This window comes from Mesoplodon bidens, assembly GCF_964165515.1.
Source record: "Mesoplodon bidens genome assembly, chromosome: 9".
Classification (NCBI taxonomy): Eukaryota; Metazoa; Chordata; class Mammalia; order Artiodactyla; family Ziphiidae; genus Mesoplodon; species Mesoplodon bidens.
In genome coordinates this window covers 19,435,193-19,460,206 of record NC_138166.1, presented here as the reverse complement: position 1 = coordinate 19,460,206, position 25,014 = coordinate 19,435,193, and the positions used below count along the sequence as shown (strand labels likewise).

The following is a 25,014-nucleotide window of genomic DNA, read 5'->3' as shown; positions in this document are numbered from 1 at the left end:
CCAACACAGCCAGAAATAATAAATAAATAAATAAATTTATTTATTTTTCAAAAAGTATCTAATTAGGGAAGGCCTTTGGGAATGGTGGAGCTAGGGCCTATGAAAATATTTTCCTTCATAAAAGCCATGAGAACACTGACAAATATTCTAAATCAACTTTTTGAGAACTCTGGAAATTAACCAGAACGCATAAACAACTCTTACAACTTGATGATAAAAAGACAATAACCCACTTAAAAATGGTTAAGTGATTTGAATAGTTATTTCTCTGAAGACTACATAAAAATGGCCAATAAGTACATGAAATGATCCTCAACATTCCTAGTCATTTAGATGATTCAAATCACAACCACAATGAAATTGCAGTAAACACACCCAGTAAAATGGCTACATTTTTTTAAAAGACAGTAACACATATTAGTGAGGATGTGATGAAACTGGAATCTTCATACACCAGTGGTGGGAATGTAAAATGGTGCAGCCACTTGAGAAAAAAGTCTGGCAATTCCTCAGAAGCCTAAACATAAAGTTACCATATAACACAGCAATTCCATTCCTAGGTATATACACAAAAACTTTTTTTTGAAGTATAGTTGATTTATAATGTTTCAGGTGTACAGTAGAGTGATGTAGTTTTATATATATATATATATATATATATATATATATATATATATATATAACTTTTACAGTTATATATATATAAAACATTTTCAGATTCTTTTCCATTATAGGTTATTACAACTATATTCAACCATATTGAATATAGTTCCCTGTGCTATACAGTAGGTCCTTGTTGGTTATCTATTTTACATATAGTAGCTTACAAAAACTTGTATATGAATATTCACAGCAGCATTATTCACAATAACTAAAAAGTGAAAACAACACAAATGTCCACCAACTGATGACTGGATAAACAAAATGTGGTGTATCTCTACAGTGGAATATTATTAGCCATACAAGGAACAAAGCACAGACATATCTACAACATGAATGAACCTTGAAAAGTTATGCTAAGAGAAAGAAGGCAGACAAAAAAGGACACATATTTGTATGAGTCCATTTATATGAAATGTCCAGAGTAGGCAAATTGATAGAGACAGAAAGTAGATTAGTAGTTACCATGAGCTGGGGGAAAGGAAGATTGAGGAGTGACCTTTAATGGGTATGAGGTTTCCTTCTGAGGTGATGAAATATTCTGGAATTAGTGGTGGTGTTTGTACAACTTTGTGAATATAATAAAAACCACTCAACTGTACACTTATTATTTTTTTTTTACTTTAACATTCACTTAATCAAACTAAAGGAAACACATATATTAAGAGAGTTTCACTAAGAGTAGTAGAGTAGGTAGGGTCAGAGTTTCTCTTTAAAGTCAATAGCTCTTTGTCTTCACAGAAATGATGGGCAGGGCGGGGGGTGGTGTCGATGGATCCTAAACCAGCAGGACAGGTTGCCATGTTAACAGCCCAAATGAATTCTCGAGGAGTTTGGCGGGCTTCAAAATTTGTCCTCTTCATATGCTCATGTAAACAGTCTCAAGTATTATGAGCTACAGTTCAACAAAGCCTCTGACGGAATTGGTTACCAGAGATGGGCAAGCCTGGTTGGTCCCACAGAAGGAGCTGGCATCTGGACCAAGCTGGTCGTCCCTGACCCCAGGAAAGAGCTGCTCAGTTCTCTGAGCTGCTTTACAGGGGCAAACGCCCTGGGAAACGCTCCCCTCGGTGGAGGTACAGGAAGTCACAGGCCACATATATGGGGAAAACCACGTCTTGGTTTTCCAGGTTCATTACCTCTAGCTCTTGATTCTGTCTCAGGGAAAGCATCTGGTATTCTGTGTCCTTCCTGAAAACGGCTCTCCCATCCCTGTCCAAGGAGAACAGGCGCAGGCGGAACGCGACCTTTCTCCTCCCGAGGAGACTGACCCCGAAGCTGCGGTACTTTTTCCGTGTGCTGCACCGGCAAATGATGCGCTGGTTGGCGTAGCGCAGCACCAGGTCCCAGAAGAATTTGAAGCCTTCCCACCTCCAGCTGCACAGCTCGTCCCTGTGGAGCTGGCTCCCGCACCGCATGCTTCTCCCCTGGGGGTCGGACACATAGACGCCCATGGGCCGGACAATTCTGGTCTGCTCAGCCCGGAGGGGGCCAAGGCAATGCTCCCTGTACAAGGGACACAACCAAGAGGGAGGGATCAGCGCATCCTGGTGGATGACGTGTGCTGACATCGGGTCGCACATTATGTAGGCAAGCCGCAGCTGCTGGAACACTGGCACGAAGGCTCTGCCCTGCTCGGTCTCCAGGAAAGGGGTGCCCTCCGAATCCCTCCTGGACCTGGCAAACCATGAGTTGGTGTCAGGCAATAGGGCACTGCGCGGGCCCCTCCATGTCGGCTGCAGCTGCAAGAACATCCACATTTTCAGCACGATGTACACGTTCATCTCCACCCCCATCACAAAGAGCCGTGAAGAGGCAACGACCTCTTTCATCAGATCCAGGCGGACTTCTCGCAATAGCCCCTCACTACACAGGGTCATCAAGTTGTCCAGCAGCCACTGAAGACACACGGTCCTGATGGTCTGGAGTCCGTAGCTTTCAGCAGAGTAGTAGTAGCTGCACACGGTCTGGGCACTGACAGTCTCCTTCATGACCTCCCCGCACCGCTGAATCACCTGGTCCAGCTGCAGCATGCTGGCTGTGGCCAGGATGGCGACGACTCGACCGGGTGGGATGAGAATGGAGCCTCGGTACAGGAAACCGAAAGCCTCGTGCAGTGCCTCGCCATCAATGTTCTCGTCAGGCATCTGCAACTCTATAGTATCCATGTTGGTCTCCTGCCAAGCGCCACTGAACATGCTAGCAAAGAACCCTGACTGGCACAAGTAGACCCTATGCAAGTTCCACTCCTCCCCCAGTGCGCAGATCCGCACGTCGCTCCCTTCTCCTCTCAGGAAGAGTGCCTCATAAATGGACCCTGAATGATCTTTAGCACGTTTCCGGCGGGGCTCTTTTGTGAGCGGCCCCCCTGGGCCTGTCTTCCGCTTGCGGCTCCTCTGACGGGCGGCGGGCCTGGCCTTTTCACTCTCCTTCCCTTCCTGTCTCTCTGCCGCTACTGCCTCCTCGGCCTCCTCCATCCCCGCACTGGCACCTGGCTCCTCTGGGGCACGCCCCCACCAGTGCCATGGCATCCGACTGCTTCGTGCTCCCATGGCCTATACCTCAGTGGTGCAGTGGCCAAGCTTCCTCTCCAGGCACCCTTGCCGCGGGCACGAGCTCAGCCCAGAGTGATGCTGGGTACTATGACGTTTGCTCTAACGGTCTCTCGAGAGGACGACGCCACGCTAAGCCACACCCACTAGGCCCCACCCCGCCGGGTAAGGGCACTCCGTACCAGGGATTCCACTCTGTTTATCTTTCCCTCCTGGGATGATTGCTCTCGGGCTCCCTTCATAGGATGATGGTGGAACAGAGGCCTTTGTGTGCCAATTTTACCCATTAATTTCAAGAACACAATTCGCTCTTGCCCATCTAAAACAGTTAGTGATTATTCCTTTATGGAGAATTACATCTTGGTCCCAGCCCTGTCCTCTAGGCACCTTAATTTCCATAATTAACTTCTTATTTATTTAGTTATTTTTAATTAATTTTATTTTTATATTTTTTATTAGTTCCTGCTTTACAACAAAGTGAATCAGTTATACATATACATCTGTTCCCATATCCCTTCCCTCTAGCGTCTCCCTCCCTCCCACTCTCCCTATCCCACCTCTCCAGGAGGTCACAAAGCACCCAGCTGATCTCTCCCTGTGCTATGCGGCTGCTTCCCACTAGCTATCTACCTTACGTTTGGTAGTGTATGTATGTCCATGCCTCTCTCTCGCTTTGTCACAGCTTACCCTTCCTCCTCCCCATATCCTCAAGTCCGTTCTCAAGTAGATCTGTGTCTTTATTCCTGTTTTACCCCTAGGTTCTTCATGACATTTTTTTTCTTAAATTCCGTACATATGTGTTAGCATACGGTATTTGTCTTTCTCTTTCTGACTTACTTCACTCTGTAGGACAGACTCTAGGTCTATCCACCTCATTACAAATGGCTCCGTTTCGTTTCTTTGTATGGCTGAGTAATATTCCATTGTATATATGTGCCACATCTTCTTTATCCATTCATCCGATGATGGACACTTAGGTTGTTTCCAGCTCCGGGCTATTGTGAATAGAGCTGCAATGAACATTTTGGTACATGTCTCTCTTTGAATTATGGTTTTCTCAGGGTATATGCCTAGTAGTGGGATTGCTGGGTCATATGGTAGTTCTATGTTTAGTTTTTTAAGGAACCTCCATACTGTTCTCCATCTTTAATGTTACACCATCTTTAATGTGTGGCTCTCTTCCCCAGCTTGCAAGGTGGCTGCTGGCACTCCAGCCACCATAACCACATTCCAGATTGAATATGGAGGAAAAGGAAGAGCAAATGCAGCATACCAAATGAGTCGGCTGCCCTTAAAGAGCTTCCCCAGAGGCCCCCACCCAATGACTTCCAAATATATCTCACTGGACTCAGTTATGTCATATAACTACTGTGACCTGCATGGAAGACTGGGAAATAGAGCTTTTAAACTGAGACCATTCCAAAATTAAAACAGAGTTCTATGAGTAAAGAAAAAGGAGAGAGGGGATATCCGTTGACAAAGAGCAGCCTATAACAAAAGTCCTGAGATGAATGACAAAGGAGAAGAGCCAAGTCACCAAAATATACAGACGAAGGTTTTCCTGTGCTGAGTTCTTCCGATGCAAATCAGAAGATTTCAACATGTTTCCAGTAAAGTCCAATAAAAACAATAGCAAGAAAGACCTATATTCCTGGATATCTTGGCAAAATGCTCTAATTCTATTTTTTAAATCCTAAAAGTATCCAAGCAATCAAATTTAGAAAAAAGATTACCTAGAAAGAATATAAATTGAGGCTATCCTCAAACTTATCCACGATCTCCAAAAGTAGAGAATCACAAAATAATATCTCAAGAGTCTTGGGGCAAAAGTTATTACACAAAAATAAGAGTCACAGTCCAAAAACTATTTATAGAAGTAAGAGAAATATACCCCCCAGAAATCAAAAGACTCAGAAAATAGCCACTTAAAAACTTGCTTAAACATATGTTTTCCTTCCAAATGTATGAATAGGAAACTCATTCTGTTCATGTTTAAGAATAAATATATTCTGGATAGACCTAGAAGTTATCATACTAAGCGAAGTAAGTCAGACAGAGAAAGACAAATATGATATCACTTATATATGGAATCTACACAAGAAATTGAATTCTTGTGTTTGAAATAACATAAAAGCTCCCACTGGCCAAAATTGGGTTAATTTGAGGATCAAAAAGAAGCACAACTGTAATTGATTATATCACACCGAGTAAATAAAAATCTACTAGGACACAGTGATTTCTCTCCTCCCAAAAGAAGAGAGCAGAAAAAAAGGGAAAGCTCTTTTTCACAGAAGAATGGCAGCTAATAAACGTGGAAGGAATTAGATCATTGGAAAGTCACAGATTTGCAGTCCCCGGTGGGTAACGGATTCTGAGAAGGAAACAGTGGAGGATAAAACAACTAAGTGACAGGTTATTGGGAACCAGGAATTTGTCCCTATTATTAATTGTGAAGACCAACTGTAACTTTTGTTGCAGACATCTGAAGATCAGCAGCTTAACCAGCAAGTCATCATAAATCAAATTAAAAGACATATTACAACCACATCAAATATGATAGAGTTAATATCTATAATAATAAAGACTTCATACAAATTGGAAAAAGGAGCACCAAGACCTTGCCTGGGGAGGAGGTGTTGGTAAAATACAGGTATAGAGGATTTACAGAAACAGCCTGACTGTCCCTTTGTCCCTTCACTGGAAGTGGATAGGATGGCACCTGCCTGAGTGTCAGAACCCCAGCATCAGACACTTCATCATCTGGGGTATTTTTCCCATGAGGTACGCAGAGGGACCCAGGGCCCCAGGCCACTTTCCTTTTGCTTGCTATTCCTAGCCTGCAGCTTCCGGTCCTCGGCTGGAAGAAGTGGAAGGGCAAAGGGAAAAGACTTGTGCCAACCGAGCCTGTTATTTTTCATCCAGAAGAAACATCTTTCCCAGAAGTCACCCTCAGAGGAGTCACCTGGCCACAACTACCTGCAGAGAGACAGCCTCCAGCACCCCTCTTTCCTTGACAAAAGAGCAAAAATAAAATCGATAAATCATAGTACTTGGTACTGAATATTTGGAGATTGGCACCTCACAGACCGTTGGTATATGGCATATGTTGTTACAACTTTTCTGAAAAGCAACTCTTCAGTGTTTCAGGAAACCTCAGCGTACCTCTAGATTCATCAGTTCTGCTTTGGGGAATCATTTCTATGGAAATAATGTGAAATGCAACGAATGGTTTATGTACATTGATATTCAGGTTGAGAGACTGTCATTTTGAAATCCACTATTAAAACATTTACAGGGTAAAATTTTAACAACAAAGACACATAAATAAGCAAACTTAGACTCTCCCAACTCTCCCCCATTATTCCATTATCCTTGTACTTTACTCTCTGATAACAGAAGGTGGAGTTTCTGAACGTTTCTTTCTGCCATGCTATTCACTCAAATGGATCTATTGTGGTTCCTTTCAATTTCCTGATTACTAGCTCTGACTCCTTCTCACCTCTTCTCTCCACTTTAGGGAGGCTATCAGAATGTAGAGGGCAACATTACAACTGTAGGACTAAGCACAAGTCGTCTCTGGTTGATTTCTTTATATTTTTGTCTTGAAATAATTATAGATTCATGGAAGATGCAGAGAGTACAGAGAACTTTGTGTGCTCTTTACCTACTTCCCCAATGGGAACTATCCTACAATATCAAAACAAGGAAATTGACATTGGTACACTCTACAGAGCTTATTCAGATGTCATCAGTTTTACAATGCACTCGTGTGTGTGAAGGTCCGTGTAATTTTATCACATGTATGGATTCGTGTAACTACCACCAGGATCACAATATGGAGCTGTCTCATCACCACTAAGATCCCATGTATTGTTCTTTTATAGTCACATCCATTTCCCTGTCATCCTCCCCATCCATAAAAGCTGGCAACCACTAATCTGTTCCCCACTTCTATAATTTTCTTATGTCAAGAATGTTACATAAATGCCATCATACATAATGTAACACTCTGAGATTGGTTTTTCCCACTGAGCCAAATTCCCTTGAGATTCATCCACGTTGTTACATGCATTCCTTTTTATTGTTGCATAGTATTTCTGGGTATGGATGTGCCACAGTTGGTTTAGTTATCAACCTGCTGAACTACATTTGTGTTGCTTCCAGTTTTCAGCTATTACAAATAAAGTTGCTATGAACATTCACATACAGGATTTTGTGTGGACATTGGTTTTTGTTTCTCTGGGATAAATGCACGAGTGTAATTACTGGGTCATATGATAATTAGTTTTAAAAGAAACTGACACACTCCTTTCCACATGGCTGTATTATTATAGGTTCCACCATAAACCTATAGTGATCCAAACTCTCTGCATCTTCACCAGCATTTGCCGTTGTCAATATTCTATTTTATTTTAGTCATTCTGATATGTGCATATTATTATGGTTTTAATTGCTTTTTCCTTAGTGGCTAATGATATTGAACATGTTTTTCATGTTTTAATTTTCCATTATTATATCTTATTTTGTGAAATGTCTGTTCATGACTTTTATCTATTTTCTATTGGGTTTTTAAAAATTTACCATACAGTTTTATCCGTTTGTTAGTATTCTAGTTATGAATCCTTGGGCAGTTATATAGCTTGCAAATTATCTTCCAGTGATTGGTTATTAAAAGTATATAATTAGTGGGACTTCCCTAGTGACACAGTGGTTAAGAATCTGCCTGCCAATGCAGGGGACACGGGTTCAAGCCCTGGTCTGGGAAGATCCCACATGCCACAGAGCAACTAAGCCCATGAGCCACAACTACTGAGCCTGCACTCTAGAGCCAGCAAGCCACAACTACTGAAGCCTGCACGCCTAGAGCCCATGCTCTGCCACAAGAGAAGCCACTGCAATGAGAAGCCCGCGCACCACAACCAAGAGTAGCCCCTGCTCGCCACAACTAGACAAAAACCACATGCAGCAACAAAGACCCAACACAGCCAGAAATAATAAATAAATAAATAAATTTATTTATTTTTCAAAAAGTATCTAATTAGGGAAGGCCTTTGGGAATGGTGGAGCTAGGGCCTATGAAAATATTTTCCTTCATAAAAGCCATGAGAACACTGACAAATATTCTAAATCAACTTTTTGAGAACTCTGGAAATTAACCAGAACGCATAAACAACTCTTACAACTTGATGATAAAAAGACAATAACCCACTTAAAAATGGTTAAGTGATTTGAATAGTTATTTCTCTGAAGACTACATAAAAATGGCCAATAAGTACATGAAATGATCCTCAACATTCCTAGTCATTTAGATGATTCAAATCACAACCACAATGAAATTGCAGTAAACACACCCAGTAAAATGGCTACATTTTTTTAAAAGACAGTAACACATATTAGTGAGGATGTGATGAAACTGGAATCTTCATACACCAGTGGTGGGAATGTAAAATGGTGCAGCCACTTGGGAAAAAAGTCTGGCAATTCCTCAGAAGCCTAAACATAAAGTTACCATATAACACAGCAATTCCATTCCTAGGTATATACACAAAAACTTTTTTTTGAAGTATAGTTGATTTATAATGTTTCAGGTGTACAGTAGAGTGATGTAGTTTTATATATATATATATATATATATATATATACATATATAACTTTTACAGTTATATATATATAAAACTTTTTCAGATTCTTTTCCATTATAGGTTATTACAACTATATTCAACTATATTGAATATAGTTCCCTGTGCTATACAGTAGGTCCTTGTTGGTTATCTATTTTACATATAGTAGCTTCAAAAACTTGTACATGAATATTCACAGCAGCATTGTTCACAATAACTAAAAAGTGAAAACAACACAAATGTCCACCAACTGATGACTGGATAAACAAAATGTGGTGTATCTCTACAGTGGAATATTATTAGCCATACAAGGAACAAAGCACAGACATATCTACAACATGAATGAACCTTGAAAAGTTATGCTAAGAGAAAGAAGGCAGACAAAAAAGGACACATATTTGTATGAGTCCATTTATATGAAATGTCCAGAGTAGGCAAATTGATAGAGACAGAAAGTAGATTAGTAGTTACCATGAGCTGGGGGAAAGGAAGATTGAGGAGTGACCTTTAATGGGTATGAGGTTTCCTTCTGAGGTGATGAAATATTCTGGAATTAGTGGTGGTGTTTGTACAACTTTGTGAATATAATAAAAACCACTCAACTGTACACTTATTATTTTTTTTTTACTTTAACATTCACTTAATCAAACTAAAGGAAACACATATATTAAGAGAGTTTCACTAAGAGTAGTAGAGTAGGTAGGGTCAGAGTTTCTCTTTAAAGTCAATAGCTCTTTGTCTTCACAGAAATGATGGGCAGGGCGGGGGGTGGTGTCGATGGATCCTAAACCAGCAGGACAGGTTGCCATGTTAACAGCCCAAATGAATTCTCGAGGAGTTTGGCGGGCTTCAAAATTTGTCCTCTTCATATGCTCATGTAAACAGTCTCAAGTATTATGAGCTACAGTTCAACAAAGCCTCTGACGGAATTGGTTACCAGAGATGGGCAAGCCTGGTTGGTCCCACAGAAGGAGCTGGCATCTGGACCAAGCTGGTCGTCCCTGACCCCAGGAAAGAGCTGCTCAGTTCTCTGAGCTGCTTTACAGGGGCAAACGCCCTGGGAAACGCTCCCCTCGGTGGAGGTACAGGAAGTCACAGGCCACATATATGGGGAAAACCACGTCTTGGTTTTCCAGGTTCATTACCTCTAGCTCTTGATTCTGTCTCAGGGAAAGCATCTGGTATTCTGTGTCCTTCCTGAAAACGGCTCTCCCATCCCTGTCCAAGGAGAACAGGCGCAGGCGGAACGCGACCTTTCTCCTCCCGAGGAGACTGACCCCGAAGCTGCGGTACTTTTTCCGTGTGCTGCACCGGCAAATGATGCGCTGGTTGGCGTAGCGCAGCACCAGGTCCCAGAAGAATTTGAAGCCTTCCCACCTCCAGCTGCACAGCTCGTCCCTGTGGAGCTGGCTCCCGCACCGCATGCTTCTCCCCTGGGGGTCGGACACATAGACGCCCATGGGCCGGACAATTCTGGTCTGCTCAGCCCGGAGGGGGCCAAGGCAATGCTCACTGTACAAGGGACACAACCAAGAGGGAGGGATCAGCGCATCCTGGTGGATGACGTGTGCTGACATCGGGTCGCACATTATGTAGGCAAGCCGCAGCTGCTGGAACACTGGCACGAAGGCTCTGCCCTGCTCGGTCTCCAGGAAAGGGGTGCCCTCCGAATCCCTCCTGGACCTGGCAAACCATGAGTTGGTGTCAGGCAATAGGGCACTGCGCGGGCCCCTCCATGTCGGCTGCAGCTGCAAGAACATCCACATTTTCAGCACGATGTACACGTTCATCTCCACCCCCATCACAAAGAGCCGTGAAGAGGCAACGACCTCTTTCATCAGATCCAGGCGGACTTCTCGCAATAGCCCCTCACTACACAGGGTCATCAAGTTGTCCAGCAGCCACTGAAGACACACGGTCCTGATGGTCTGGAGTCCGTAGCTTTCAGCAGAGTAGTAGTAGCTGCACACGGTCTGGGCACTGACAGTCTCCTTCATGACCTCCCCGCACCGCTGAATCACCTGGTCCAGCTGCAGCATGCTGGCTGTGGCCAGGATGGCGACGACTCGACCGGGTGGGATGAGAATGGAGCCTCGGTACAGGAAACCGAAAGCCTCGTGCAGTGCCTCGCCATCAATGTTCTCGTCAGGCATCTGCAACTCTATAGTATCCATGTTGGTCTCCTGCCAAGCGCCACTGAACATGCTAGCAAAGAACCCTGACTGGCACAAGTAGACCCTATGCAAGTTCCACTCCTCCCCCAGTGCGCAGATCCGCACGTCGCTCCCTTCTCCTCTCAGGAAGAGTGCCTCATAAATGGACCCTGAATGATCTTTAGCACGTTTCCGGCGGGGCTCTTTTGTGAGCGGCCCCCCTGGGCCTGTCTTCCGCTTGCGGCTCCTCTGACGGGCGGCGGGCCTGGCCTTTTCACTCTCCTTCCCTTCCTGTCTCTCTGCCGCTACTGCCTCCTCGGCCTCCTCCATCCCCGCACTGGCACCTGGCTCCTCTGGGGCACGCCCCCACCAGTGCCATGGCATCCGACTGCTTCGTGCTCCCATGGCCTATACCTCAGTGGTGCAGTGGCCAAGCTTCCTCTCCAGGCGCCCTTGCCGCGGGCACGAGCTCAGCCCAGAGTGATGCTGGGTACTATGACGTTTGCTCTAACGGTCTCTCGAGAGGACGACGCCACGCTAAGCCACACCCACTAGGCCCCACCCCGCCGGGTAAGGGCACTCCGTACCAGGGATTCCACTCTGTTTATCTTTCCCTCCTGGGATGATTGCTCTCGGGCTCCCTTCATAGGATGATGGTGGAACAGAGGCCTTTGTGTGCCAATTTTACCCATTAATTTCAAGAACACAATTCGCTCTTGCCCATCTAAAACAGTTAGTGATTATTCCTTTATGGAGAATTACATCTTGGTCCCAGCCCTGTCCTCTAGGCACCTTAATTTCCATAATTAACTTCTTATTTATTTAGTTATTTTTAATTAATTTTATTTTTATATTTTTTATTAGTTCCTGCTTTACAACAAAGTGAATCAGTTATACATATACATCTGTTCCCATATCCCTTCCCTCTAGCGTCTCCCTCCCTCCCACTCTCCCTATCCCACCTCTCCAGGAGGTCACAAAGCACCCAGCTGATCTCTCCCTGTGCTATGCGGCTGCTTCCCACTAGCTATCTACCTTACGTTTGGTAGTGTATGTATGTCCATGCCTCTCTCTCGCTTTGTCACAGCTTACCCTTCCTCCTCCCCATATCCTCAAGTCCGTTCTCAAGTAGATCTGTGTCTTTATTCCTGTTTTACCCCTAGGTTCTTCATGACATTTTTTTTCTTAAATTCCGTACATATGTGTTAGCATACGGTATTTGTCTTTCTCTTTCTGACTTACTTCACTCTGTAGGACAGACTCTAGGTCTATCCACCTCATTACAAATGGCTCCGTTTCGTTTCTTTGTATGGCTGAGTAATATTCCATTGTATATATGTGCCACATCTTCTTTATCCATTCATCCGATGATGGACACTTAGGTTGTTTCCAGCTCCGGGCTATTGTGAATAGAGCTGCAATGAACATTTTGGTACATGTCTCTCTTTGAATTATGGTTTTCTCAGGGTATATGCCTAGTAGTGGGATTGCTGGGTCATATGGTAGTTCTATGTTTAGTTTTTTAAGGAACCTCCATACTGTTCTCCATCTTTAATGTTACACCATCTTTAATGTGTGGCTCTCTTCCCCAGCTTGCAAGGTGGCTGCTGGCACTCCAGCCACCATAACCACATTCCAGATTGAATATGGAGGAAAAGGAAGAGCAAATGCAGCATACCAAATGAGTCGGCTGCCCTTAAAGAGCTTCCCCAGAGGCCCCCACCCAATGACTTCCAAATATATCTCACTGGACTCAGTTATGTCATATAACTACTGTGACCTGCATGGAAGACTGGGAAATAGAGCTTTTAAACTGAGACCATTCCAAAATTAAAACAGAGTTCTATGAGTAAAGAAAAAGGAGAGAGGGGATATCCGTTGACAAAGAGCAGCCTATAACAAAAGTCCTGAGATGAATGACAAAGGAGAAGAGCCAAGTCACCAAAATATACAGACGAAGGTTTTCCTGTGCTGAGTTCTTCCGATGCAAATCAGAAGATTTCAACATGTTTCCAGTAAAGTCCAATAAAAACAATAGCAAGAAAGACCTATATTCCTGGATATCTTGGCAAAATGCTCTAATTCTATTTTTTAAATCCTAAAAGTATCCAAGCAATCAAATTTAGAAAAAAGATTACCTAGAAAGAATATAAATTGAGGCTATCCTCAAACTTATCCACGATCTCCAAAAGTAGAGAATCACAAAATAATATCTCAAGAGTCTTGGGGCAAAAGTTATTACACAAAAATAAGAGTCACAGTCCAAAAACTATTTATAGAAGTAAGAGAAATATACCCCCCAGAAATCAAAAGACTCAGAAAATAGCCACTTAAAAACTTGCTTAAACATATGTTTTCCTTCCAAATGTATGAATAGGAAACTCATTCTGTTCATGTTTAAGAATAAATATATTCTGGATAGACCTAGAAGTTATCATACTAAGCGAAGTAAGTCAGACAGAGAAAGACAAATATGATATCACTTATATATGGAATCTACACAAGAAATTGAATTCTTGTGTTTGAAATAACATAAAAGCTCCCACTGGCCAAAATTGGGTTAATTTGAGGATCAAAAAGAAGCACAACTGTAATTGATTATATCACACCGAGTAAATAAAAATCTACTAGGACACAGTGATTTCTCTCCTCCCAAAAGAAGAGAGCAGAAAAAAAGGGAAAGCTCTTTTTCACAGAAGAATGGCAGCTAATAAACGTGGAAGGAATTAGATCATTGGAAAGTCACAGATTTGCAGTCCCCGGTGGGTAACGGATTCTGAGAAGGAAACAGTGGAGGATAAAACAACTAAGTGACAGGTTATTGGGAACCAGGAATTTGTCCCTATTATTAATTGTGAAGACCAACTGTAACTTTTGTTGCAGACATCTGAAGATCAGCAGCTTAACCAGCAAGTCATCATAAATCAAATTAAAAGACATATTACAACCACATCAAATATGATAGAGTTAATATCTATAATAATAAAGACTTCATACAAATTGGAAAAAGGAGCACCAAGACCTTGCCTGGGGAGGAGGTGTTGGTAAAATACAGGTATAGAGGATTTACAGAAACAGCCTGACTGTCCCTTTGTCCCTTCACTGGAAGTGGATAGGATGGCACCTGCCTGAGTGTCAGAACCCCAGCATCAGACACTTCATCATCTGGGGTATTTTTCCCATGAGGTACGCAGAGGGACCCAGGGCCCCAGGCCACTTTCCTTTTGCTTGCTATTCCTAGCCTGCAGCTTCCGGTCCTCGGCTGGAAGAAGTGGAAGGGCAAAGGGAAAAGACTTGTGCCAACCGAGCCTGTTATTTTTCATCCAGAAGAAACATCTTTCCCAGAAGTCACCCTCAGAGGAGTCACCTGGCCACAACTACCTGCAGAGAGACAGCCTCCAGCACCCCTCTTTCCTTGACAAAAGAGCAAAAATAAAATCGATAAATCATAGTACTTGGTACTGAATATTTGGAGATTGGCACCTCACAGACCGTTGGTATATGGCATATGTTGTTACAACTTTTCTGAAAAGCAACTCTTCAGTGTTTCAGGAAACCTCAGCGTACCTCTAGATTCATCAGTTCTGCTTTGGGGAATCATTTCTATGGAAATAATGTGAAATGCAACGAATGGTTTATGTACATTGATATTCAGGTTGAGAGACTGTCATTTTGAAATCCACTATTAAAACATTTACAGGGTAAAATTTTAACAACAAAGACACATAAATAAGCAAACTTAGACTCTCCCAACTCTCCCCCATTATTCCATTATCCTTGTACTTTACTCTCTGATAACAGAAGGTGGAGTTTCTGAACGTTTCTTTCTGCCATGCTATTCACTCAAATGGATCTATTGTGGTTCCTTTCAATTTCCTGATTACTAGCTCTGACTCCTTCTCACCTCTTCTCTCCACTTTAGGGAGGCTATCAGAATGTAGAGGGCAACATTACAACTGTAGGACTAAGCACAAGTCGTCTCTGGTTGATTTCTTTATATTTTTGTCTTGAAATAATTATAGATTCATGGAAGATGCAGAGAGTACAGAGAACTTTGTGTGCTCTTTACCTACTTCCCCAATGGGAACTATCCTACAATATCAAAACAAGGAAATTGACATTGGTACACTCTACAGAGCTTATTCAGATGTCATCAGTTTTACAATGCACTCGTGTGTGTGAAGGTCCGTGTAATTTTATCACATGTATGGATTCGTGTAACTACCACCAGGATCACAATATGGAGCTGTCTCATCACCACTAAGATCCCATGTATTGTTCTTTTATAGTCACATCCATTTCCCTGTCATCCTCCCCATCCATAAAAGCTGGCAACCACTAATCTGTTCCCCACTTCTATAATTTTCTTATGTCAAGAATGTTACATAAATGCCATCATACATAATGTAACACTCTGAGATTGGTTTTTCCCACTGAGCCAAATTCCCTTGAGATTCATCCACGTTGTTACATGCATTCCTTTTTATTGTTGCATAGTATTTCTGGGTATGGATGTGCCACAGTTGGTTTAGTTATCAACCTGCTGAACTACATTTGTGTTGCTTCCAGTTTTCAGCTATTACAAATAAAGTTGCTATGAACATTCACATACAGGATTTTGTGTGGACATTGGTTTTTGTTTCTCTGGGATAAATGCACGAGTGTAATTACTGGGTCATATGATAATTAGTTTTAAAAGAAACTGACACACTCCTTTCCACATGGCTGTATTATTATAGGTTCCACCATAAACCTATAGTGATCCAAACTCTCTGCATCTTCACCAGCATTTGCCGTTGTCAATATTCTATTTTATTTTAGTCATTCTGATATGTGCATATTATTATGGTTTTAATTGCTTTTTCCTTAGTGGCTAATGATATTGAACATGTTTTTCATGTTTTAATTTTCCATTATTATATCTTATTTTGTGAAATGTCTGTTCATGACTTTTATCTATTTTCTATTGGGTTTTTAAAAATTTACCATACAGTTTTATCCGTTTGTTAGTATTCTAGTTATGAATCCTTGGGCAGTTATATAGCTTGCAAATTATCTTCCAGTGATTGGTTATTAAAAGTATATAATTAGTGGGACTTCCCTAGTGACACAGTGGTTAAGAATCTGCCTGCCAATGCAGGGGACACGGGTTCAAGCCCTGGTCTGGGAAGATCCCACATGCCACAGAGCAACTAAGCCCATGAGCCACAACTACTGAGCCTGCACTCTAGAGCCAGCAAGCCACAACTACTGAAGCCTGCACGCCTAGAGCCCATGCTCTGCCACAAGAGAAGCCACTGCAATGAGAAGCCCGCGCACCACAACCAAGAGTAGCCCCTGCTCGCCACAACTAGACAAAAACCACATGCAGCAACAAAGACCCAACACAGCCAGAAATAATAAATAAATAAATAAATTTATTTATTTTTCAAAAAGTATCTAATTAGGGAAGGCCTTTGGGAATGGTGGAGCTAGGGCCTATGAAAATATTTTCCTTCATAAAAGCCATGAGAACACTGACAAATATTCTAAATCAACTTTTTGAGAACTCTGGAAATTAACCAGAACGCATAAACAACTCTTACAACTTGATGATAAAAAGACAATAACCCACTTAAAAATGGTTAAGTGATTTGAATAGTTATTTCTCTGAAGACTACATAAAAATGGCCAATAAGTACATGAAATGATCCTCAACATTCCTAGTCATTTAGATGATTCAAATCACAACCACAATGAAATTGCAGTAAACACACCCAGTAAAATGGCTACATTTTTTTAAAAGACAGTAACACATATTAGTGAGGATGTGATGAAACTGGAATCTTCATACACCAGTGGTGGGAATGTAAAATGGTGCAGCCACTTGGGAAAAAAGTCTGGCAATTCCTCAGAAGCCTAAACATAAAGTTACCATATAACACAGCAATTCCATTCCTAGGTATATACACAAAAACTTTTTTTTGAAGTATAGTTGATTTATAATGTTTCAGGTGTACAGTAGAGTGATGTAGTTTATATATATATATATATATATATATATATATACATATATAACTTTTACAGTTATATATATATAAAACTTTTTCAGATTCTTTTCCATTATAGGTTATTACAACTATATTCAACTATATTGAATATAGTTCCCTGTGCTATACAGTAGGTCCTTGTTGGTTATCTATTTTACATATAGTAGCTTCAAAAACTTGTACATGAATATTCACAGCAGCATTGTTCACAATAACTAAAAAGTGAAAACAACACAAATGTCCACCAACTGATGACTGGATAAACAAAATGTGGTGTATCTCTACAGTGGAATATTATTAGCCATACAAGGAACAAAGCACAGACATATCTACAACATGAATGAACCTTGAAAAGTTATGCTAAGAGAAAGAAGGCAGACAAAAAAGGACACATATTTGTATGAGTCCATTTATATGAAATGTCCAGAGTAGGCAAATTGATAGAGACAGAAAGTAGATTAGTAGTTACCATGAGCTGGGGGAAAGGAAGATTGAGGAGTGACCTTTAATGGGTATGAGGTTTCCTTCTGAGGTGATGAAATATTCTGGAATTAGTGGTGGTGTTTGTACAACTTTGTGAATATAATAAAAACCACTCAACTGTACACTTATTTTTTTTTTTACTTTAACATTCACTTAATCAAACTAAAGGAAACACATATATTAAGAGAGTTTCACTAAGAGTAGTAGAGTAGGTAGGGTCAGAGTTTCTCTTTAAAGTCAATAGCTCTTTGTCTTCACAGAAATGATGGGCAGGGCGGGGGGTGGTGTCGATGGATCCTAAACCAGCAGGACAGGTTGCCATGTTAACAGCCCAAATGAATTCTCGAGGAGTTTGGCGGGCTTCAAAATTTGTCCTCTTCATATGCTCATGTAAACAGTCTCAAGTATTATGAGCTACAGTTCAACAAAGCCTCTGACGGAATTGGTTACCAGAGATGGGCAAGCCTGGTTGGTCCCACAGAAGGAGCTGGCATCTGGACCAAGCTGGTCGTCCCTGACCCCAGGAAAGAGCTGCTCAGTTCTCTGAGCTGCTTTACAGGGGCAAACGCCCTGGGAAACGCTCCCCTCGGTGGAGGTACAGGAAGTCACAGGCCACATATATGGGGAAAACCACGTCTTGGTTTTCCAGGTTCATTACCTCTAGCTCTTGATTCTGTCTCAGGGAAAGCATCTGGTATTCTGTGTCCTTCCTGAAAACGGCTCTCCCATCCCTGTCCAAGGAGAACAGGCGCAGGCGGAACGCGACCTTTCTCCTCCCGAGGAGACTGACCCCGAAGCTGCGGTACTTTTTCCGTGTGCTGCACCGGCAAATGATGCGCTGGTTGGCGTAGCGCAGCACCAGGTCCCAGAAGAATTTGAAGCCTTCCCACCTCCAGCTGCACAGCTCGTCCCTGTGGAGCTGGCTCCCGCACCGCATGCTTCTCCCCTGGGGGTCGGACACATAGACGCCCATGGGCCGGACAATTCTGGTCTGCTCAGCCCGGAGGGGGCCAAGGCAATGCTCACTGTACAAGGGACACAACCAAGAGGGAGGGATCAGCGCATCCTGGTGGATGACGTGTGCTGACATCGGGTCGCACATTATGTAGGCAAGCCGCAGCTGCTGGAACACTGGCACGAAGGCTCTGCCCTGCTCGGTCTCCAGGAAAGGGGTGCCCTCCGAATCCCTCCTGGACCTGGCAAACCATGAGTTGGTGTCAGGCAATAGGGCACTGCGCGGGCCCCTCCATGTCGGCTGCAGCTGCAAGAACATCCACATTTTCAGCACGATGTACACGTTCATCTCCACCCCCATCACAAAGAGCCGTGAAGAGGCAACGACCTCTTTCATCAGATCCAGGCGGACTTCTCGCAATAGCCCCTCACTACACAGGGTCATCAAGTTGTCCAGCAGCCACTGAAGACACACGGTCCTGATGGTCTGGAGTCCGTAGCTTTCAGCAGAGTAGTAGTAGCTGCACACGGTCTGGGCACTGACAGTCTCCTTCATGACCTCCCCGCACCGCTGAATCACCTGGTCCAGCTGCAGCATGCTGGCTGTGGCCAGGATGGCGACGACTCGACCGGGTGGGATGAGAATGGAGCCTCGGTACAGGAAACCGAAAGCCTCGTGCAGTGCCTCGCCATCAATGTTCTCGTCAGGCATCTGCAACTCTATAGTATCCATGTTGGTCTCCTGCCAAGCGCCACTGAACATGCTAGCAAAGAACCCTGACTGGCACAAGTAGACCCTATGCAAGTTCCACTCCTCCCCCAGTGCGCAGATCCGCACGTCGCTCCCTTCTCCTCTCAGGAAGAGTGCCTCATAAATGGACCCTGAATGATCTTTAGCACGTTTCCGGCGGGGCTCTTTTGTGAGCGGCCCCCCTGGGCCTGTCTTCCGCTTGCGGCTCCTCTGACGGGCGGCGGGCCTGGCCTTTTCACTCTCCTTCCCTTCCTGTCTCTCTGCCGCTACTGCCTCCTCGGCCTCCTCCATCCCCGCACTGGCACCTGGCTCCTCTGGGGCACGCCCCCACCAGTGCCATGGCATCCGACTGCTTCGTGCTCCCATGGCCTATACCTCAGTGGTGCAGTGGCCAAGCTTCCTCTCCAGGCGCCCTTGCCGCGGGCACGAGCTCAGCCCAGAGTGATGCTGGGTACTATGACGTTTGCTCTAACGGTCTCTCGAGAGGACGACGCCACGCTAAGCCACACCCACTAGGCCCCACCCCGCCGGGTAAGGGCACTCCGTACCAGGGATTCCACTCTGTTTATCTTTCCCTCCTGGGATGATTGCTCTCGGGCTCCCTTCATAGGATGATGGTGGAACAGAGGCCTTTGTGTGCCAATTTTACCCATTAATTTCAAGAACACAATTCGCTCTTGCCCATCTAAAACAGTTAGTGATTATTCCTTTATGGAGAATTACATCTTGGTCCCAGCCCTGTCCTCTAGGCACCTTAATTTCCATAATTAACTTCTTATTTATTTAGTTATTTTTAATTAATTTTATTTTTATATTTTTTATTAGTTCCTGCTTTACAACAAAGTGAATCAGTTATACATATACATCTGTTCCCATATCCCTTCCCTCTAGCGTCTCCCTCCCTCCCACTCTCCCTATCCCACCTCTCCAGGAGGTCACAAAGCACCCAGCTGATCTCTCCCTGTGCTATGCGGCTGCTTCCCACTAGCTATCTACCTTACGTTTGGTAGTGTATGTATGTCCATGCCTCTCTCTCGCTTTGTCACAGCTTACCCTTCCTCCTCCCCATATCCTCAAGTCCGTTCTCAAGTAGATCTGTGTCTTTATTCCTGTTTTACCCCTAGGTTCTTCATGACATTTTTTTTCTTAAATTCCGTACATATGTGTTAGCATACGGTATTTGTCTTTCTCTTTCTGACTTACTTCACTCTGTAGGACAGACTCTAGGTCTATCCACCTCATTACAAATGGCTCCGTTTCGTTTCTTTGTATGGCTGAGTAATATTCCATTGTATATATGTGCCACATCTTCTTTATCCATTCATCCGATGATGGACACTTAGGTTGTTTCCAGCTCCGGGCTATTGTGAATAGAGCTGCAATGAACATTTTGGTACATGTCTCTCTTTGAATTATGGTTTTCTCAGGGTATATGCCTAGTAGTGGGATTGCTGGGTCATATGGTAGTTCTATGTTTAGTTTTTTAAGGAACCTCCATACTGTTCTCCATCTTTAATGTTACACCATCTTTAATGTGTGGCTCTCTTCCCCAGCTTGCAAGGTGGCTGCTGGCACTCCAGCCACCATAACCACATTCCAGATTGAATATGGAGGAAAAGGAAGAGCAAATCAGCATACCAAATGAGTCGGCTGCCCTTAAAGAGCTTCCCCAGAGGCCCCCACCCAATGACTTCCAAATATATCTCACTGGACTCAGTTATGTCATATAACTACTGTTACCTGCATGGAAGACTGGGAAATAGAGCTTTTAAACTGAGACCATTCCAAAATTAAAACAGAGTTCTATGAGTAAAGAAAAAGGAGAGAGGGGATATCCGTTGACAAAGAGCAGCCTATAACAAAAGTCCTGAGATGAATGACAAAGGAGAAGAGCCAAGTCACCAAAATATACAGACGAAGATTTTCCTGTGCTGAGTTCTTCCGATGCAAATCAGAAGATTTCAACATGTTTCCAGTAAAGTCCAATAAAAACAATAGCAAGAAAGACCTATATTCCTGGATATCTTGGCAAAATGCTCTAATTCTATTTTTTAAATCCTAAAAGTATCCAAGCAATCAAATTTAGAAAAAAGATTACCTAGAAAGAATATAAATTGAGGCTATCCTCAAACTTATCCACGATCTCCAAAAGTAGAGAATCACAAAATAATATCTCAAGAGTCTTGGGGCAAAAGTTATTACACAAAAATAAGAGTCACAGTCCAAAAACTATTTATAGAAGTAAGAGAAATATACCCCCCAGAAATCAAAAGACTCAGAAAATAGCCACTTAAAAACTTGCTTAAACATATGTTTTCCTTCCAAATGTATGAATAGGAAACTCATTCTGTTCATGTTTAAGAATAAATATATTCTGGATAGACCTAGAAGTTATCATACTAAGCGAAGTAAGTCAGACAGAGAAAGACAAATATGATATCACTTATATATGGAATCTACACAAGAAATTGAATTCTTGTGTTTGAAATAACATAAAAGCTCCCACTGGCCAAAATTGGGTTAATTTGAGGATCAAAAAGAAGCACAACTGTAATTGATTATATCACACCGAGTAAATAAAAATCTACTAGGACACAGTGATTTCTCTCCTCCCAAAAGAAGAGAGCAGAAAAAAAGGGAAAGCTCTTTTTCACAGAAGAATGGCAGCTAATAAACGTGGAAGGAATTAGATCATTGGAAAGTCACAGATTTGCAGTCCCCGGTGGGTAACGGATTCTGAGAAGGAAACAGTGGAGGATAAAACAACTAAGTGACAGGTTATTGGGAACCAGGAATTTGTCCCTATTATTAATGGTGAAGACCAACTGTAACTTTTGTTGCAGACATCTGAAGATCAGCAGCTTAACCAGCAAGTCATCATAAATCAAATTAAAAGACATATTACAACCACATCAAATATGATAGAGTTAATATCTATAATAATAAAGACTTCATACAAATTGGAAAAAGGAGCACCAAGACCTTGCCTGGGGAGGAGGTGTTGGTAAAATACAGGTATAGAGGATTTACAGAAACAGCCTGACTGTCCCTTTGTCCCTTCACTGGAAGTGGATAGGATGGCACCTGCCTGAGTGTCAGAACCCCAGCATCAGACACTTCATCATCTGGGGTATTTTTCCCATGAGGTACGCAGAGGGACCCAGGGCCCCAGGCCACTTTCCTTTTGCCTGCTATTCCTAGCCTGCAGCTTCCTGTCCTCGGCTGGAAGAAGTGGAAGGGCAAAGGGAAAAGACTTGTGCCAACCGAGCCTGTTATTTTTCATCCAGAAAAAACATCTTTCCCAGAAGTCACCCTCAGAGGAGTCACCTGGCCACAACTACCTGCAGAGAGACAGCCTCCAGCACCCCTCTTTCCTTGACAAAAGAGCAAAAATAAAATCGATAAATCATAGTACTTGGTACTGAATATTTGGAGATTGGCACCTCACAGACCGTTGGTATACGGCATATGTTGTTACAACTTTTCTGAAAAGCAACTCTTCAGTGTTTCAGGAAACCTCAGTGTACCTCTAGATTCATCAGTTCTGCTTTGGGGAATCATTTCTATGGAAATAATGTGAAATGCAACGAATGGTTTATGTACATTGATATTCAGGTTGAGAGACTGTCATTTTGAAATCCACTATTAAAACATTTACAGGGTAAAATTTTAACAACAAAGACACATAAATAAGCAAACTTAGACTCTCCCAACTCTCCCCCATTATTCCATTATCCTTGTACTTTACTCTCTGATAACAGAAGGTGGAGCTTCTGAACGTTTCTTTCTGCCATGCTATTCACTCAAATGGATCTATTGTGGTTCCTTTCAATTTCCTGATTACTAGCTCTGACTCCTTCTCACCTCTTCTCTCCACTTTAGGGAGGCTATCAGAATGTAGAGGGCAACATTACAACTGTAGGACTAAGCACAAGTCGTCTCTGGTTGATTTCTTTATATTTTTGTCTTGAAATAATTATAGATTCATGGAAGATGCAGAGAGTACAGAGAACTTTGTGTGCTCTTTACCTACTTCCCCAATGGGAACTATCCTACAATATCAAAACAAGGAAATTGACATTGGTACACTCTACAGAGCTTATTCAGATGTCATCAGTTTTACAATGCACTCGTGTGTGTGAAGGTCCGTGTAATTTTATCACATGTATGGATTCGTGTAACTACCACCAGGATCACAATATGGAGCTGTCTCATCACCACTAAGATCCCATGTATTGTTCTTTTATAGTCACATCCATTTCCCTGTCATCCTCCCCATCCATAAAAGCTGGCAACCACTAATCTGTTCCCCACTTCTATAATTTTCTTATGTCAAGAATGTTACATAAATGCCATCATACATAATGTAACACTCTGAGATTGGTTTTTCCCACTGAGCCAAATTCCCTTGAGATTCATCCACGTTGTTACATGCATTCCTTTTTATTGTTGCATAGTATTTCTGGGTATGGATGTGCCACAGTTGGTTTAGTTATCAACCTGCTGAACTACATTTGTGTTGCTTCCAGTTTTCAGCTATTACAAATAAAGTTGCTATGAACATTCACATACAGGATTTTGTGTGGACATTGGTTTTTGTTTCTCTGGGATAAATGCACGAGTGTAATTACTGGGTCATATGATAATTAGTTTTAAAAGAAACTGACACACTCCTTTCCACATGGCTGTATTATTATAGGTTCCACCATAAACCTATAGTGATCCAAACTCTCTGCATCTTCACCAGCATTTGCCGTTGTCAATATTCTATTTTATTTTAGTCATTCTGATATGTGCATATTATTATGGTTTTAATTGCTTTTTCCTTAGTGGCTAATGATATTGAACATGTTTTTCATGTTTTAATTTTCCATTATTATATCTTATTTTGTGAAATGTCTGTTCATGACTTTTATCTATTTTCTATTGGGTTTTTAAAAATTTACCATACAGTTTTATCCGTTTGTTAGTATTCTAGTTATGAATCCTTGGGCAGTTATATAGCTTGCAAATTATCTTCCAGTGATTGGTTATTAAAAGTATATAATTAGTGGGACTTCCCTAGTGACACAGTGGTTAAGAATCTGCCTGCCAATGCAGGGGACACGGGTTCAAGCCCTGGTCTGGGAAGATCCCACATGCCACAGAGCAACTAAGCCCATGAGCCACAACTACTGAGCCTGCACTCTAGAGCCAGCAAGCCACAACTACTGAAGCCTGCACGCCTAGAGCCCATGCTCTGCCACAAGAGAAGCCACTGCAATGAGAAGCCCGCGCACCACAACCAAGAGTAGCCCCTGCTCGCCACAACTAGACAAAAACCACATGCAGCAACAAAGACCCAACACAGCCAGAAATAATAAATAAATAAATAAATTTATTTATTTTTCAAAAAGTATCTAATTAGGGAAGGCCTTTGGGAATGGTGGAGCTAGGGCCTATGAAAATATTTTCCTTCATAAAAGCCATGAGAACACTGACAAATATTCTAAATCAACTTTTTGAGAACTCTGGAAATTAACCAGAACGCATAAACAACTCTTACAACTTGATGATAAAAAGACAATAACCCACTTAAAAATGGTTAAGTGATTTGAATAGTTATTTCTCTGAAGACTACATAAAAATGGCCAATAAGTACATGAAATGATCCTCAACATTCCTAGTCATTTAGATGATTCAAATCACAACCACAATGAAATTGCAGTAAACACACCCAGTAAAATGGCTACATTTTTTTAAAAGACAGTAACACATATTAGTGAGGATGTGATGAAACTGGAATCTTCATACACCAGTGGTGGGAATGTA

At 42.4% G+C, this 25,014-nt stretch overlaps 4 protein-coding genes across 5 annotated transcripts in view; all 4 read right to left on the bottom strand.

The window, feature by feature from the left end:
* Positions 1-25,014, bottom strand: part of HECW1 (HECT, C2 and WW domain containing E3 ubiquitin protein ligase 1) — a gene marked incomplete at both ends in the record, with an annotated part of 546,121 nt that overhangs the window by 494,240 nt on the left and 26,867 nt on the right. The gene's annotated exons all lie outside the window — the stretch shown is intronic.
* LOC308622755 (germ cell-less protein-like 1) lies at positions 1,695-3,137 on the bottom strand (the record flags this gene model as incomplete). Its single annotated transcript, XM_081244395.1, has 1 exon — positions 1,695-3,137. One exon carries the CDS (start codon positions 3,135-3,137, stop codon positions 1,695-1,697), a length of 1,443 nt encoding a protein of 480 aa, XP_081100521.1.
* LOC308622754 (germ cell-less protein-like 1) lies at positions 9,874-11,316 on the bottom strand (the record flags this gene model as incomplete). The annotated part of the gene is made up of 1 exon (XM_081244394.1): positions 9,874-11,316. The coding sequence occupies one exon, from the start codon at positions 11,314-11,316 to the stop codon at positions 9,874-9,876; it is 1,443 nt and encodes a 480-aa protein (XP_081100520.1).
* On the bottom strand, positions 18,052-19,494 carry LOC308622753 (germ cell-less protein-like 1; the record flags this gene model as incomplete). Its single annotated transcript, XM_081244393.1, has 1 exon — positions 18,052-19,494. The coding sequence occupies one exon, from the start codon at positions 19,492-19,494 to the stop codon at positions 18,052-18,054; it is 1,443 nt and encodes a 480-aa protein (XP_081100519.1).